The 17,144-nt window shown below is 38.3% G+C and overlaps 1 protein-coding gene across 2 annotated transcripts in view; it reads left to right on the top strand.

Annotated features, from left to right (window-relative positions):
* The first annotated feature begins 3,043 nt into the window (after positions 1-3,043).
* Positions 3,044-17,144, top strand: part of dync1li2 (dynein, cytoplasmic 1, light intermediate chain 2) — a 34,271-nt gene continuing 20,170 nt past the window's right edge. For both annotated transcript variants that reach the window (XM_052153025.1, XM_052153024.1), the window contains exons 1-5: positions 3,044-3,143; positions 3,773-3,846; positions 4,089-4,205; positions 5,719-5,949; positions 13,680-13,846. In XM_052153025.1, the coding sequence (XP_052008985.1) occupies positions 3,049-3,143; positions 3,773-3,846; positions 4,089-4,205; positions 5,719-5,949; positions 13,680-13,846 (684 nt within the window). In that variant the 5' untranslated portion in view covers positions 3,044-3,048. The remainder of the gene's footprint in view (positions 3,144-3,772; positions 3,847-4,088; positions 4,206-5,718; positions 5,950-13,679; positions 13,847-17,144) is intronic.

Below are 17,144 nucleotides of genomic sequence, written 5' to 3'. Positions count from 1 at the left end.
AAAAGCACATAAATGCAGCATAAGAGTAATCCATAAGACTCCAGTGGTTTCATAAATGTCTTCTGAATGGATCAATTAGTTTTTTGGGTGAGAATAGACCAAAAAATAACTCCTTTTTCTAATATAAATTTTGACATTACCAGTCTTCTTGGCAATCAGGATTTCAAGTTTGATTATACTTCCTATAGCACCATCTGCGCATGCATTATGCACTAGAAAGTGAAATCAAGCTTGAAATCATGATCATGCCTAGAGATTGCACTTGCAAGATATACAGTGAAAATGCGTTACAGTTTGGTTTGTTTTCACCCAAAACAAAATTAATTGCTTCAGAGGACATGAATTTAATCACTGTAGCAGTATGGATAAGTACATTTTTAAAAGCTGTGAAGGTAAGACATCCAAAGGATAGTTAGCAGGTTTCATTAAATAAACTATTCCTGATAACTGAGACCAGGTGTAACGAGAATGAGGATCTTAACGCAGCTTTAATTAAACAAAAGATAAACAAAGTACTCCGAAATTAAAGAAACAAAACCAAGAAAGAAAACACAGGGAACCAAGAATACAGAGCATAACACCACTTGCTAAAGACAGACAAAGAAACCATGGTAAACAAGGGAACAAGGAACACCTGGGGAAACCATTCAAGAAATAAAACTGTGAAGGTCTTCGAAACTGAAACAGGAATGGAGAACTAAACAAGAATTTCAACATAAGTCTAAGAAACAATTCTGAGGAATACGTGACATAGCACCCCTTTATGGCAGATTCCATAAAGCAGTTAAAGGGGGCACAAGGGGCAAGCTGGAGACAGCTGTTCAAAGGGCTGAGGTGAAGCTGGAGACCGAGGAGATGAGCTAGGTGGTGGTGAAAGCTCCAAAGGATTAGTAATAAAGGGCATAACATGTGATCTAATATCCTGTATTTTATCAGCAAAGAATTTAAAGATAGCAGCAGGAAAAACAGCAGAAGGATTAAGAACTGCATCAGTTGTGTTAAAAAGAACCATGGGCCTATGGGAATTCTTAGCAATCAGCTCAGGAAAGTAATTCGATTTAGTATCCTTAACAGAAATTTGGTAATGCTTTAAGTTTTCTCAGAATAGTTTAAAAGATACCTGGAGTTTCTCTTTACTTCTGTTCCAGCCTCCTACACTCCTATCTAATAGAGCAGGTATGCTCATGAGTCAGGGCCGAATATCTGCTTTGTTTAAATGTTTCTGCGGCAAGCAATAGAATCTAAAGTAGAAGTACAGGAGGTGTTAAAAATGTCAACCAACTGAGTGGTTTCTGAGCAGCTAGAAATTACATTCGTAATATGTGAAAAGTGAGTAGAGGTACTGTATAAGCATCAGAAAACTGCGAGGCAGTGGATGAGTGAATGGGGCGCAAGTAGCTCAAGGGCATGGGTAATGTAGGTGGAGGTGATGAGAGCACTGATTCAAACAAAACAGGACAATGGACAGAAATGCTAGCATTCAACATCAATATTAGTTACTGTGAAATCAGTCGTTAATATGAGATCAAGTGTATGACCTTTTAAATGAGGTGGACCAGAAACCAACTGTGTGAGATTTTTTTTATCCAAATTGCATAAAAAATATTTAATGTGAGGTTTGCACAACAGGACTTAAATATTGATCTGTTTCTCACCCACTAGCTTACTATCATATTGCTTCTCATGTCAAGTCAAGGATTACTGGATTCAACCACTGGAGTTATTACGTTTATGCTGCCTTTATGTGTTTTTTTGACCTTCAAAGTTCTGGCCACCAACTTGGTGCTTGTCGAGGCTAGTCGGCTCAAGTCTGCAGATTTTGAGAAAGTTTGAGTCAGAGAAATTTGAGTGTATGATTTTGAGTGCATGATGGGTACCCATTTCTTACCCTCCGACTATGATTCAATCTAGTTGAATGATATCAAACATGATTGGTATTTTTACCCACGACAACCAGTCGTGGTTCTAGCTTGTATGGTGCTCTGGGCGAAACCCCCTTCAGCATCCCAGTGGCTGGGGTTTGTGGGTTGCTGGAGATATGAAAAAAAAAAATGCAGAAAGTTTTTTTGTGGGGTTTAGGGGATAGAATCTATAGCTTGTACAGTATAAAAATAATTATGTCTATGGAGAGTCCTCACAATGATAGCTGCGCCAACATGTGTGTGTGTGTGTGTGTGTGTGTGTGTGTGTGTGTGTGTGTGTGTGTGTGTGTACTATCTCTTTAATGCAATATTCAGACTCATAACAGTTGTCAGCTGAGGGCGCTATTTTTGTGTCTATTTTAACGGCTCAGTCTCGCTTACAACACCTTTAATTTACGTTAACATAGAGTACACCATAAATTATTTTGTCTATTTCATACTTGTTAACTTTGTTAGACAAGGATTTCCAATCCAGGGTACGACCGGTTTAGAAAACCGTTGTATATGCCTGGTTCATTTGAAGCTGATCATGGATCAGTCTCCTCTCATTACATTCAGAGCTTTACCACGACAATGGAAACCAGACAGCTGACCTCAGTTCAGCTCGCGAGTCACGTGCAATGACAGCATCGCGCGGCAAATCTTAAATGACATCATTCAAGCCAACGCGGATTGTGATGCCTTTTCAAATGCCTGATCGTAATTACAAACCGTGCATATTAAAGTCCGTTTTTTTGTTGTTGCGTTCTTCATATTATTTTAAACAAAAAATGTAAATCTTATTCTTGAGGTCTATTCTTGGCATTTTCATCTCCTTTTTTTTCTTTAAGTTTTCAAAAATAATTCTGCGTTACGCGAATTAAGAATCGTACTATGGTCAAAGCTTACATTAATATTAATTTAGTCACGCTGAGTTTGAGCATATTGTCATGCTTCTAATCAATATTCATGAGTTATTCCATGCGCCTGCGTACCAACGTCTGCCCTAACTGGGCGTTGGTCGCGTCAGCTAATTAATATTCATACAATATGCCTTCGCCGTAGTAGGATCAGTAGTTCGCTATGCGGCTCATGTGAGGTCCTCAGGCGCTCAGTGTGCACCTCCCTTTGTGCCTCTCTATTCAAGATGGCTCCCGTTTTAGAGAAGAAGCTACTGGGTGCAGTCGGGACGGGCGACACCATGGATAACAGCAACGAGGATGATGAAGGACAAAACCTCTGGTACGCTCGCACCCTCACAGTGTCCAGAAGTGCACCTGAGTTTGTAGGGATTGAGTTTATTTGACAGTGTGATTTACTGCTTTGTCACCAACGGGTGCTGCCCAGTTCAGACGCCGGTCCCGGATGGGCCCTGAACACTTCACACAAACTTAAAAACACGGATCTGTTCGGAGTAGATGAGTGATTTACATCTAGATCAATAATAAAGAAAGAGTTGAAGAGTTAATGTTGTCTTGTCAGACACACTGTGATCTGTTTGTGCTCTCATTTGAGAAAACGCTCCGGCTTAAACTATTCCTGTAGTGATAAATGTCATTTCTGATGGGACGTGGCATCTTTAGATATTTGGATGGTAATTAGTTTTATGAGAAGTGTCATAAGGCTGAGGTTTGATCTCTGTTTTGATGCGATCTAACGGCTCACTGACATCCATCACTTGTTTGTTAGCTTTATTTTGACAGCTGTCTCTCTCTCTCGGACGTTCAGGTGATATTGTATCACTTACGACCTGATATCTGCAGCATGTCACTTTTCCAAAACTAACGATGCATCTACTGACACGTCAAAGCCTTTATCTACTGATGTCATGAATGAAAAGTGATAATTTTTATTGTTTATGCCATTTTCAGGTCTTCAATTCTCAGCGAAGTTTCAACACGTTCAAGCTCTAAATTGCCATCTGGGAAAAATATATTGGTTTTTGGTATGTGCTTTTGGCTAAATCTTATTCACAGTCTCTCTAAAGTGCGTTTAAGGTTTGTGCTCTAAGGAGTGTGTGATGGGTAATGACTGCATGTGCAAACTTCAATACGTGTATTTAATTAATCATAATTAACTGTTATTTCTTAGTGTACTTACACTTGTTTTGTGGTGTATTGTTTTGTCATAGGCACATGTAGCCTATGTCATGAATAATGAGTAATGTGATTTCTGGTAATGTTTTAGGGGAGGATGGTTCAGGAAAGACAACACTCATGGCAAAACTCCAAGGAGCAGAGCACAATAAGAAAGGTAGAGGGCTGGAATACTTGTACCTGAATGTCCAGGATGAAGACAGGGATGGTAAGTACTTTCAAACTGCGAGAAAGATGATGATGATAATAATGATGATGATGATGAGGATTAAAGGAAAAGTTCACCCAAAAATGACAATTCTCTCATTATTCACTTATGCCATCCCAGATGTGTATGACTTTATTTCTTCAGCAGAACACAAATGAAGATTTGTAGAAGATAGAGTTCTGTCAGCACTTTGCCAGTCCAAAAGTCATATTTAGGCTGTATTAAATTAATCCACACGGCTTCAGTCGATTAGTTAATGTCTTCTGAAACAAATTGCTAAGTTTGAGTAAAAAATAAATCAAGAATTAAAATGCTGTTAACTTTAAAAAGCACTTCCTGCCAGCAGCTGACACGAAGTTTGACTTAAGCGCGTCAGCGTGTTCACGCGAGAATTCAGAAGCGGCGCTTATTTACAACAGAACGAATGTCACGCGAGAGTTCGGCCATTTCAAACAGCATCAGGATGAAAGCTAAAACATTTTTTTTATTATCGACTTGTTTCTTACATAAAACTATTGATTTGCTTCTGAAGGCATTCTTTTATCAACTGGAGTTGCATGGATTATTTTATGCTGCCTAAATGTGTCTTTTGGACCGTCAAAGTACTGGCACCTGTTTACTCGTTCTGGCAAATAATAATTTTTTTTTTTTCAATAACGATATTGCCTTCCAACGATTATGAAAGGAAGATAATCGAGATAAAACGATTATTGTGCCGCATTCCGTTTCGCAATGAAACATCCCGGCATTATATTTTCAAAGCATCCTTTAATAAAGTTCAAATAATAAGGAAGCGGATTATGAAAATAAACTCTAAAACTGCAATTTCTCTGTGCGATCAGCAGCGTGTCTAAGAGTTGCTTGGTGACTGGGGAAGAGATTGAATCTTCTCCCGGCTGATGCACACTCTGGCTGGGGACGCTCGTCACTTGTGTGCGTTTGCTATAGATAGATTATAACGCGATGGCTCATGATGTAGTGAATCATAATATATGCATCACGTTCACTGTGTATCTTATCAGAGGCCAACTAATAATGGATTTTACCGATACAATAACAAAGTTGTGCAGTACCTGCCGACGTATAGTAGCAATATTCACAGATATTAGTGGTATTCGGCTGAACCTGGTGGTGAAGTGGCTCAGACTATGAGCCCAGGCCAGGGGCTGTTCAAACAGATGGAACACAACAGACTGGAACCGAACACGAGGATCTTGAGACAGACATGCATTTTTCCTGACAATGCATTTAAACAACTCTTTACGTAATCTGAGAAACGCTTATGAGATATTATGCTCGTTTCACTAACATTAATATGCAACGTAGCTGGCTAAAGAATGCATGATGTATATGTGAATGTATGTAACAGATGCGCAAATTATTTTGGCGTATTTGTAAAATACCTTTGCCTTACCACCATTCTATATTTACAGAATAGTAAAAGTAGGCTGATAGTTTGCAGAAAATGCTCTTTTTATTTTATTTAATAAAATAAAAAATAACACTCTTCCAGATTTGACTCGCTGCAACGTGTGGATCCTTGATGGAGATGTGTACCACAAAGGCTTGCTTAAGTTCGCAGTCACCACTGAGTCACTAAAGGACATTCTGGCTGTTTTTGTGGTGGACATGTCAAAGCCTTGGACCATCATGGAGTCACTGCAGAAGTGGGCCAGTGTCCTGCGGGAGCACGTTGACAAACTGAAGATCCCGCCGGAGGAAATGAGAGAGATGGAGCAAAGGAGTGAGTGTTTTTTTTTGATCAAGTATTAAAAAAAGCTCACTCAATTTAAACACCTTAGGGCAGTGACAGTAAGTAACATTTCTATGTTAATGTACATATGTACAACGTACATTAGCATGCACATAGCTCTGTCACATGCTGTCCACTAGTCTTGTAGTAGTGGTTGAAAGATGTTTGCTCAGCCAGTAGAAAACTGGGAAATGGTTATGGTTTTATTAGAATGTTGGTTTGTTTAGCTTAACTTTTTAGTTTAGTCTTACAAGTCCACTTTTATAGAAAGTTACAAGACCATTGGGGCTGTCTGTCGGCTGGATTTAATGACACACTCTGCTTATGAAGCACTCTTTGTCCTTTGAATTTGCATGACCTTTCAGTCAGATCCATGCTGTTGGAATCAGGGTGATTACAAATGCTGCATTAGTAGTGTTATGCCTCCTACACACTACACAACTTTCAAAGACGTTGTATTGTGATACCGTTCATATTACACAAATGTCTGTCTTGTCATGGAAGTCATAGCGTTTCACTATTGACGAATCCCCGACGACTCTGCCTGGACTCCAAATTACGTTTCACAACAGAGTACATGCGAGAAGTGATACGATATATGAAAACAAAGGATGATCATATGCTATGCATTTCAGAATATGAGGCGTATGTTTTTAATCATATATTTTATCGGTAAAAATATAAAAAAGTACCTCCTCCTGAAAATTAGACCTATTTGCTTACCTGACTGTTCAACAGAATTGGCAATTTCTCTCCAACTGTTCTCTTTCTTCACCCGGTTGTGGTGCAGTCCAGAGGAAACCTCAAATCTGGTGCTCGTGCCAATGTTCCACTGATCTTTTACTCTGTTTCTTCGGTCCAATCACACTTTCTTGATACCACAGACATGCTAGATGATGTTCTGTTGCAGGTACATCAGGACTCCTCCCACTGAAACTTCCTGTACCCCGTTTCTTGCTCTCTTATTGGCTGTAGGTCAACGCTGCAGTTGTATTCAGTCAAAACACATTTCACATTACACGATTTGGAGTCGCAGACAGGTCCAGATATTTAACATTCTAGATAAGCGACGCATCGGCGCTTCTCTCAAATCGCATCTTTGATAGTTCATACATTGCGCTCTTCGCTCACGGGAGCGAGCTCTGATTTTCCCGCGATTTCAGGCTTTTGTTGCCGATCTCCATAAAACTGTTGGCGAGTGAAAGTCGAGCTTAAAATCGTGTAGTGTAAACTCTGCATTAGTTCTGCTCAGAATTGTCATGTTATCAAAAACCCACATAGTCTGAGAAAATCTTGAGTCATATTTTAGGGTCTTAATTTCCTAACACTCAATTACAATAAACATGTAGAAGGTTGATATAGCTTTTGTATCTTATGGTTTGATTCAGAATTTGCACATCAACAGATCTTACTATAGGTTTCTGGTTAATTCAACTTTTGCTTAACGTGAACAAACATGAAATGGAAGATGCACTTTGCTGAATTCTTCAATTTTATATACATTTTGGGTCTGCCTGAGATATCCTATTATTTACAGTAACTGTTGCACTGTGACAGAGCAATGAATGACTGTGTAAAGATTTAAAGCTGCTACTTTAGTGTTTGAGATGAAATGAGATTTTGAGTGCTCAGACATTAAGTGAGAGGCTATTTCAGAGGATGATTGTGCTTGTACCGTATAAACAGGGCTGTGAGAGCAGAAAGGGGAAGTGGCGATGGTATTTTGTTTTAGCTTGCATATGAAATGTCAAGTCTAGCATTTTTACAACACATCTGAACTGCTGTTTTACTAAGAGTAATGAGGAATCACAAGCTCTATGTATTCAATGTAATCAACATAGAAGGTTTAAGGTGATCAAACTCTAAAAAAAAAATTACCTTGGCTGAAATAGGATCCACTGAAGGTGTAATGTAATTCTTTCATTTCCGACTTGTCCACTATATTCCTCATTTGCTCACTACTTTTTTTGTTTGTTTATATATGGAATCTAGAACTATATCATTTTTTATGATTAAATGCATGATTATTAATACCAACCAAATGTTAGTTTGTTAGGTGTATTGAATTAGTGCCCAAGATTCCCTCAGCTTTGTAAAATGGACCCACCCAGAAACAAGGCCAGGGCTTTCAACATATATGAGCTATGCGACTCTCTTCCCATCTGACCGAAGTAGGTGATGTCATCACTGTAGTGGGAAAGAGAATTCAAGCTCTCTTACGAGGCATTGCATCATTGTCTGCTCAGTCGGACATTCGGCTCGTTGCTCTGAGCAGGAAACCAGAGCAGGAGCTGAGTAGGAGCCAGAGCAGCCCTTCGCAAGCCACTGTGAGGAAACATGTCCTTTCACAGCTCTTAGTCAGCTAACACCCTGCGGGAACTTTTGCTTTAAATGTAGAGAAGTCTAAATGCACTTTGGCAACCAATTCCTGTGTTGTTCAAAGGGTAATGCAGCCTTGCACTTGCATATTGAGGGTCATGTTCTCTTGCACAAATGAATCATTTTTATTCATTGATTTTTAGGTAGACTTGGCATTTTGCCACCTTAAAATGATTCAAACTTTCAAATGCACACTGGATGTGTAGATTCAGCTTACTGTCTCCACCCTTGTTGGTGGAACCTGGTCAAAGTCGACAGCAGAAAGAGATTGTAAATGGGTGCTGATCTTCATTTGATTGAGGTTATTGCAGTATTTGGTCATATTGACCAAGAAGATTGTTGGTTATCACAGGGTAAAATCTTCACAGTGTTTCACGTTTATATGTGCAGTGATAATAAAGCTACAGTCCTCACCTGTCTTTCCAAGTGTACATGACCCAATCAATGCACAATCAAATATTTTAAGGAATGACTTCGGCTGTGGAAATGTTAAATACATGTTGGGTCTGAATTACCTGTACACATGCTGGTTGAAGCCAACCACAACCAAGTTATCAAGGTCTGTTAGTCTAACTTTGCAAATATTGAGCTGGTACGTGAGACTGTGGTGGCATTTTAAAAAGACAAATTGTTGTTTTAGTCTGACTGATATTGATTTTTATTTATTTATTTATTTATTTTTTCATGGAAACATACTGGATGATTATCTTTATGAAAACAGCAGGCTGATGAAATTTTCACTATGTGTTTCAGCCTCAGTCTGTTATGAAAACTGTGATAACACGGCAACAGAAAAGAGGGTATTATTTTCCAATGTCTGAAGACCGTGCCATGTGATATGAATGCTTTTCTATTGGCAATTGTAATTTAAAATGAATCATTTGATTGGAAACGTCAGTTTCTGTTGACTTGTTGACTTATATACCTTTATTTAACCAGAAGAAAACTCGTTGAGATTAAAAATCTCTTTTCCAAGAGTGTCCTGGCCAAGACAGGCAGCAGCACAAATAACAAAGTTGCAGACATAAAAAAAAAAAAAAAAAAAAAACATATAACATATAGCATAAACATAAAACATAGAAGCAAGGATCATCCAAATAATTAATCATAACAACTACAGCCAGTATGTGTAGCCTCTATATCATTTAAAAGTAAGTTAAAAGCAGCCAGTGAAACTGGTTCCTGAAGATTTAAGACATTTTGCAGTTGATTCCATGCGCTGGGGGCGCATACATAAGCGACCCTTTTCCCATTACAGTCTGGACATGAGGGACGGACAACAACAATAAGTCCTCAGAACGAAGACAATATCGTCCTGTGCCTTTCTTTTTAATATAAGATTGAAGGTATGGGGAAGCAGACCAAGAATACCTTTATAAATAAGAATATGCCAGTGATTATGCCTACGGGTGGACAATGCTGACCAACCAACACGATCATACAGAGAGCAATGATGGGTAAGTGCTCTAAAGTTTGTGATGAACCTAAGGGCTCCATGGTAAACAGTATCCAACAATTTCAAGCATTGAATGGATGCATGCATGTATGTAACATCACCGTAGTCCAGCACTGACATGAAAGTGGCAGCAACAAGCCTTCTTTTTGCCTCAAAGGAGAAACATGACTTGTTTCTAAAATAAAAACCCAGTCTTAGCTTCAGTTTTTTCACCAACTGCTGGATGTGAGGTTTAGAAGAGAGAGAATCATCAATTAGAATACCAAGGTATTTGTATTGGGATACAGTCTCAATCTCGAAGCCCTGAGAAGTCAGTAATGGATGGAAGGTTTTGTAGCTTAGATTTCGCATTAGAAAACAACATAAGTTTAGTTTTGTCAGTCATTCAAAACAAGTTTTAAGTCAAACAAGGTAAATTGTACAGTATCAAAAGCAAGTTGTAGCTGACAAAGAGCTTGGTTTGGAGTGGCAGCAGAGCAGTATATCACAGTATCATCGGCATAGAAATGAAAATTTGCGTTGGAGACATTTCGATCAAGAATGTTGATGTATAAAATAAATAGGAGTGGTCCCAGCACTGACCCCTGGGGCACACCCTTGGATATACTAAGAGTGCTGGAGGTGAGACTATCTACTTGTACGCTTTGTGTTCTACCTGATAGATAATTTTCAAACCAGCAAACTGTTTGTTCTGACAACCCGACACTGAAAAGTCTTTGTTTTAGTATTTGGTGATCCACAGTATCAAATGCTTTAGATAGATCAATAAAAAGAGCTGCACAATGTTGTTTTTTTATCTAAAGAGTCAATGAAATCATTTACTACATTTAGTGCTGCTGTAGTTGTGCTGTGTCTTTTACGAAAACCTGATTGAGAGTTAGACAAAATATTGTTAGTAGCTAGAAACTCTTTCAATTGTTTGTTTACCAGAGTTTCCATAACCTTAGCCAGGACGGACAATTTCGAGATGGGTCTGTAGTTGTTTAAATCTGTTGGGTCTCCCCCTTTTAACAGAGGAATAACAAATGCAGATTTCCATAAAAGAGGAATTTCGTTCGTGTCCAGAGAGAGATTAAAAAGATAAGTCAGAGGCGGTGCAATAAAATCTGATGCTAATTGTAGAAAGTAAGGCTCTAAGTTATCAGGACCAGGTGATTTTCTAGTGTCTAAAAGTGTAAGGGCTTTATGCACTTCTGAGACTAAAAATGGCTTAAAACTAAAGGAGTTGCTAACTGGATTATGTCCATGAGTAAGACCTTTAGGGTGATTCTGATGCGAAGTGTTGAGGGAGTCAAACAATGAACCAGAGGCAATAAAATGCTCATTAAAACAGCCAAGAATTTCAGCCTTATCAGATATTTTACGTGAGTCCTTAAGAATGCATGGTGGCAGCTCAATGCCAAATTTATTTCCAGCCAGTGATTTAATCGTCTTCCAAAATTTTAAGGGGTTATTTAGATTGTTTGAAGATTCTATTAGATCTGCTTTAGCTTTTCTAATAGCAACTGTGCACAAATGACTTGATGGATGGATCCATCCTATGATATTAGTAATCCGGTCTGTTCTGCACACAAATCACTAATGCGTTTACGTGACCACATAAACCGTGTTCTTTGGGAGAAACCTTGATGTGTTAAACCGATTTCCCTGAATCCATTAAACGGTGTAAGGAAATTGGCATTCTCGTTTACATGACGTTTCAGAATGCCGCTTTCTGCAAAAACATTTGACCAAAGTATTAAAAGTATAAACTAAGTTTATGTCTTATCTGTTGCCTTTAACCTCCATTTAAAACTCTTACATAGACATATAGAGTTGAGGAAAAGCACTTGTTTGGAAGGTTAGGAAGACTCTGAAATGCACTAGATTAGCTTGATCTCCTGCTCCTGTGGAGACATGTATACACTTCACATCTCAGGGTGTGGATAATTATTTGTAATCGAACCTTTTAAGAGAGAGATTCATGAGTAATCACATAGTTTCACATAATATGTGATCAAGATTATGTGTTAATTATGTCTTTCACTTAAAGCAGCTGTGTTATGTTATTCCAGAAGTGCAGGAGCTGTGATTCTTTAACAAAATGTTGCTCCCTTAGATTTCTGGGTCATCTGGTGCATTCTTAAGGTTCCTGAGGAAGTTCCTCCCACTTCCCCCCTCAGCATCTCCTGAATTTAACACCACTCCAGCCACCAACTTCCACATATCATCACCATGCCCTCTCACGACATGAAGGACAGCAGTGAATAACCTTGTTTATGGTTGCTGTTCCCTTTACCTGTGTTGTTTAGTGGTGTGGCGAGGATGAGGGTTTCTGGGTTCTGACTGTCAGCCAGAGTGTGAGGCTCAGACAGAGACTTAGGAATCTGTTGTCTGCACTGTTCACATGTGAGCAACTTTTCCATTGGCCATGGACGCTCGACTTGTTATAGACGCATTCAAGTTACACAGCAGTTAATGAACTGTTGGGCTACAAACCACGCTGTAAAACCTATACCTCATGGCCCTAAAGGACATCTATTATACCTAAGATGTAATATAAGTCTCAGGTTTTCCCAGAATGTGTCTGATGTTTCAGCTCAATATACCCCACGGATCATTTATTATACCATGTTGTAAATGCACTCGCTGGTTTCCTGTATGTCTCTTTAAATGCAAATGAGCTGCTGCTCCCCGGCCCCGACATAGCTGTGGTCTCCGTGAATACAATCAGAGACGATGGTAACTTAAGCTGCATTAGCCATGGAATCCGCTAACAACCACATTCAGAAAGTTGATTTGCGAACATTCACAAAATATAAAGCTGGAACACGAACCGTTGGTATATTTCCTTCAAATACATAACTTGTCCACTGCGTCTTCAGTGGCTCTGATGTCGGGAGTACATGAAGACTCTTATGTTCACTTTTAGAGCCAACAACAGAACCTTTATGACGCTTACGAAGCTGAGACGTTATTTTTCTCACTGTATCTGCTCCAGCGTGGAAAAAAATGGCGGACTGTGTGTAGATCACTCAGGGGAGGAGGGTGGAGTCCGTCACCAAGCGTGGGCGAGGCGTGCTCTAATGTGACGTCACTTTAGAATACAAATGAAAGCAGTTAATTTTGACACACTGATTTTGACTAATAGAAACATAAGAAAGAGGAGTGGGTGGACTTTAACATTGTAGGGTGGATGTGTACACGCACTGCCGACTCACATTTATGTACAAACACCATGTAAAAGTGCATTTTGCATAATAGGTCCCCTTTAAGATATTGCTATTTGTTATTTTTGTAAGGAAGCTCTATTTCAGGACAGATGATCTGTTTGGGTCTTATGTAACCTGATTAGAATGTCCTAATTCTGTGGAATTCATTCAGTCTACTCTTACGGTTTCTGTAAGGTTTCGACCCATATGTTTTTATAGGCTGAGACTATTTTTGTTTACATATTATTTGTGGAATAATCAAGCATCAGTTAATTGTTTTTAAAGTAATTGTGCCTCTTCAAAAACAGGTAAAAAGGTATTCTGTTTCAGGTAATAAGCTAAAATGCAACTAAAAATGGTCTGTGTTTTTCTTTTATTAGGCCTAATTGCGGAATGTTACATTGTTTAAATGTAATGTAAGAGCAATAGTTCGAGGCTTGGCCAACTTGTTCTTAATGTTGTAAAAAAGAAATACCTGTGGGGAAAAACTGTGGCAAAGCATTCTTGGATGTATGCCACCAAAATTAACATTTGAGAAGCAAAATAATTTTGGACTTTTTTTTTGTGGAATATGTGGGGTTTTATCGAACAATTTTATTAATTTTTTCGGTTCTTGACCAGTACATTCAGTACAACTCACCACTGAAAGGTTAAGAGTTAATTTTGGACTATGGCTGTCTCTTTCTTTTCTGCAGTGGTTAAGGCGTTCCAGGAGTATCTAGAACCAGAAGAAGCCACACCAGTCTCACCACAGAGACGAGTGCCACCAGCTGAAGGAGAAGATGAAAGTGTGCTGTTGCCCCTGGGAGACAACGTCCTTACACACAACCTGGGCATTCCAGTGCTAATAGTTTGCACAAAGGTAGCTGAAAAATAATGTCTTCCCTCATAGAAACATGTCTCAACTAGATTATCTGTAAAATAGGTGAAGAGTTTCAGGTATTTAAGTAAGAAATTAGTTTGTAAACAGATTTTTTTTAAACCAGAGTAAGGTCATGATGTTTTTCGATATCTGACATGTTGAAGTACAGTACTGTGCAAAAGTTTTAGGAACTTATGAAAAATGTTGCATAGTGAGGTTGTCTTCAAAAATAATGCCATAAATGGTTTTCATTTATCAATTAACATCTTTCAAAGTCCAGTAAACAACAAAAAGCTAAATCAATATTCGGTGTGGCCACCTTTGCCTTTAAAACAGACCCAATTCTGCTAGTTACACCGGGGCACAGTTTTTCTTGGTTGTTAGCAGATAGGATGTTCAAAGCTTCTTTGAGAATTCACCTAGTTCTTCTAACTATTTAGGATGTCTCAGTTGCTTCTGTCTCTTTATGTAAGCCCCGATTGACACAATGTTCAGTGGGGGCCATGAAATCTGTAGCAGGGCTCCCTGTTCTTCTATTCTAATCTTTTCTATTTGCAAAAGTAATGTTTGGGAATCTAAAAATGTATTTTTCCTATTCACACACTAAAGCTGAAGATTTAAATAACCATCTTTAGACTAATGTTTTTGTGAAACATTTTAAGTGCCTAAAACTTTTGCACAATAGTGTATGTTTGATGTTCTTTGTGTATAAATGTGTGTGTGTGGGTGAATATGTTTATACTTTGGAAACAAGATATTAATAATTGTAATATTAAAAGTGTTAAGAGTTGTTTTGCAAAGCAAAGTGGTTGGGTTATTGGGTTTGTGGATTCCGATGTGGCATTGAGCATCTTTAACCAAATGAAAAGCTCTCTTTAGGAAGTCTTAGTAGCCTGCATGTCCAGAGCTTCAGGCTCACCATGTCCCCCTCACATGCTCTCTCAGATCAGAACATGCTCAATGATCTATTATATTGTTAGCCTCCCTCCAGCAAGATTCACTTGTATTTGATCACTTTGCCTCCCGACATTAAAACAAAACAAACAACCTCGCCCTGGGCTAAAACCGAACAGAGTCTGTTTGAATTTTAGAAACCTTCTTTATCAATGTACAGTAGTAGGGCTGGGCAGTATACTGTATCTCACTGTTTTTTTTTAACCTTTTAACTATATATGAGATATCTTGATAGTCAGAGGAACCATAAATTCAACCAAACAGCCATTGTAGCCATGTAGATTAAAAATGTTCAATGTATGATCAAATGCACAGCAAAAATCTAGCTAAAAATAATCAAAACATGTGTTCCACACTATTCTGCCCCCAATGGAGTAAGTGTGGCTTTATTCCATTGCTCTATAATGACATCTCTAACTGTTGTTTAAGTGTTAATGGCCACAGTGTATTTTATATTACGTTTGAGTATTTACTGTGGTTCAGTAGAATGTCTTTGGTGAAGGTTAGTGGTGCCTTTTGAGCAGAGATGATTTTGCATTTCCAGTTGCCAAGACCAATCCGCTCAAGATATTTATATGTCATGGCAGCCTGCTGGATGGTTAAGCAGCCTAGCTGGCACCTTCTCTTTCTGCCAAAACCATTATGGCTGGCAATGAGCCAAAACCTGAGTCATTCTGTCATGTTCCCATCAAGCAGGTGTTTGCTTGTCTGTGTGTAATTTTAAGATTGTGTCTCTGTCTTAATGTCTTTTAAAAACAAACAATACTTTAGAGGTTAAGTAAAGTTAAAGGGACTTTTTACATCCTCAAAATAAACATTTACCTAAACCTTATGTGTGTGCAAACTAGGGATGTGCGAGACTAGTTGACTAAACGGTTCTGATTCTGCTCGACACAGGAATTACTAGTTGCTCTATATTTCTCCCCATTAAACGGTTCAGCATTTTTACACATTTACATTTGGCTTTATATTATTACAAATGCTGCACTTAAGTTAATGTCATGTTAGTGTTACACATTTTAAATATAATTTATAATACAAATATTATTAAAAAAAGAGGATATCTTGAGCAGATGTATACAAAGTTTTATCTCACTTGTGGTGTGCGCAGGAAAATGTTGTCTTGCAAGACCAGCAAATTAGAAAATAAAAGCTATGGAAATAACTTTGGTGGTGGGGGAAGCAGATTTCCAAAACTTTGGCTTGCAATTCGCTATGGATGTTTTCAAATTTTAGTCTTTTAAATCTGTGTGTGCTTAAAAGTTATTTTCCCACTGAGTGGGCTATTTCAAGCTCAGGATAATCGCCTCCAATGAATCAGGTCCCGTTTCACTGGACCATGTTGAATGTTAATTTTGTTCATCAAAAATGTATGCTTTTAAGTAGGGCTGCCCCGACCAAAGATTTTCCTAGTCGACTTGTAGTGGTTAATTTAAGCTAGTCATCGCATGTTGATGATCTTAATTAAATTTCTTTATATATATGTTGGGGGCATCAGAAAATGGTTTGGGCTGAGAAAGAATGTCATAAGTAACATTGCTAACACTGTTCTACGTTACAGAGAAATACTAAACCGTAATAATACTAAAGCCTTTAAAATATACATTTTACAAGTGCACGCATGAAGTGAGCCGCAGCGACACTGGCAAAAGCAGTAATGATTCTGAATGTGTTGGAAAAAACAGCTAGAAACTGTCTGGACGTTTTGTTAATTTATAGAGAGAAATGCACATTAGGGTTGTGCCGACAAACGATGATCTCAGGGATTAACCATGGTCAAGACGATATTTGGCTCGTTTTCCCATGTATTTAATTATTATTAGACTATTATTATTACTATCAAATTAATATTACAATAATTTGCCTGTAGACACAAAGAAACATGCTTTAAGAAACACTTTATTATATTAGGATTAGTATCTGGATCTCACTCTTTGTTTCTTCGTTACAAATAATTTTTTTGTTGTTGCAAGAACAGTATCGTTTATGAGTGCTGCAAATGACCTTGAACGTCTCACCTCAGGAGGTGCTTTGAGTTAAGTTCACTTTATTTCCAGAGAGCAGTTTATTGTGAACGCAACTCCGCAACCTGTAAAATAATACAAACTATATCAAATAATACAAAAACACGTTCACCTCGAACCGTGATTTATATTTCAGTGATTTATTATCATCATTTATTATTCTTATTTTTACATTTATAATTGTTTTATGTCTTCTTTTGTGTAAGTAATTTTCTGCCTGCTTGTTTAGACAGATTTTTGGCCGTAAATGGTAAGGTGTGTGTGTGTGTGTGTGTGTGTGTGTGTGTGTGTGTGTGTGTGTGTGTGTGTGTGTGTGTGTG

This window comes from Xyrauchen texanus, chromosome 2, assembly GCF_025860055.1.
Source record: "Xyrauchen texanus isolate HMW12.3.18 chromosome 2, RBS_HiC_50CHRs, whole genome shotgun sequence".
In the NCBI taxonomy this organism is placed as follows: Eukaryota; Metazoa; Chordata; class Actinopteri; order Cypriniformes; family Catostomidae; genus Xyrauchen; species Xyrauchen texanus.
The sequence above is the reverse complement of the archived record's forward strand: the minus strand, read 5'-3'. Positions and strand labels throughout refer to the sequence as shown.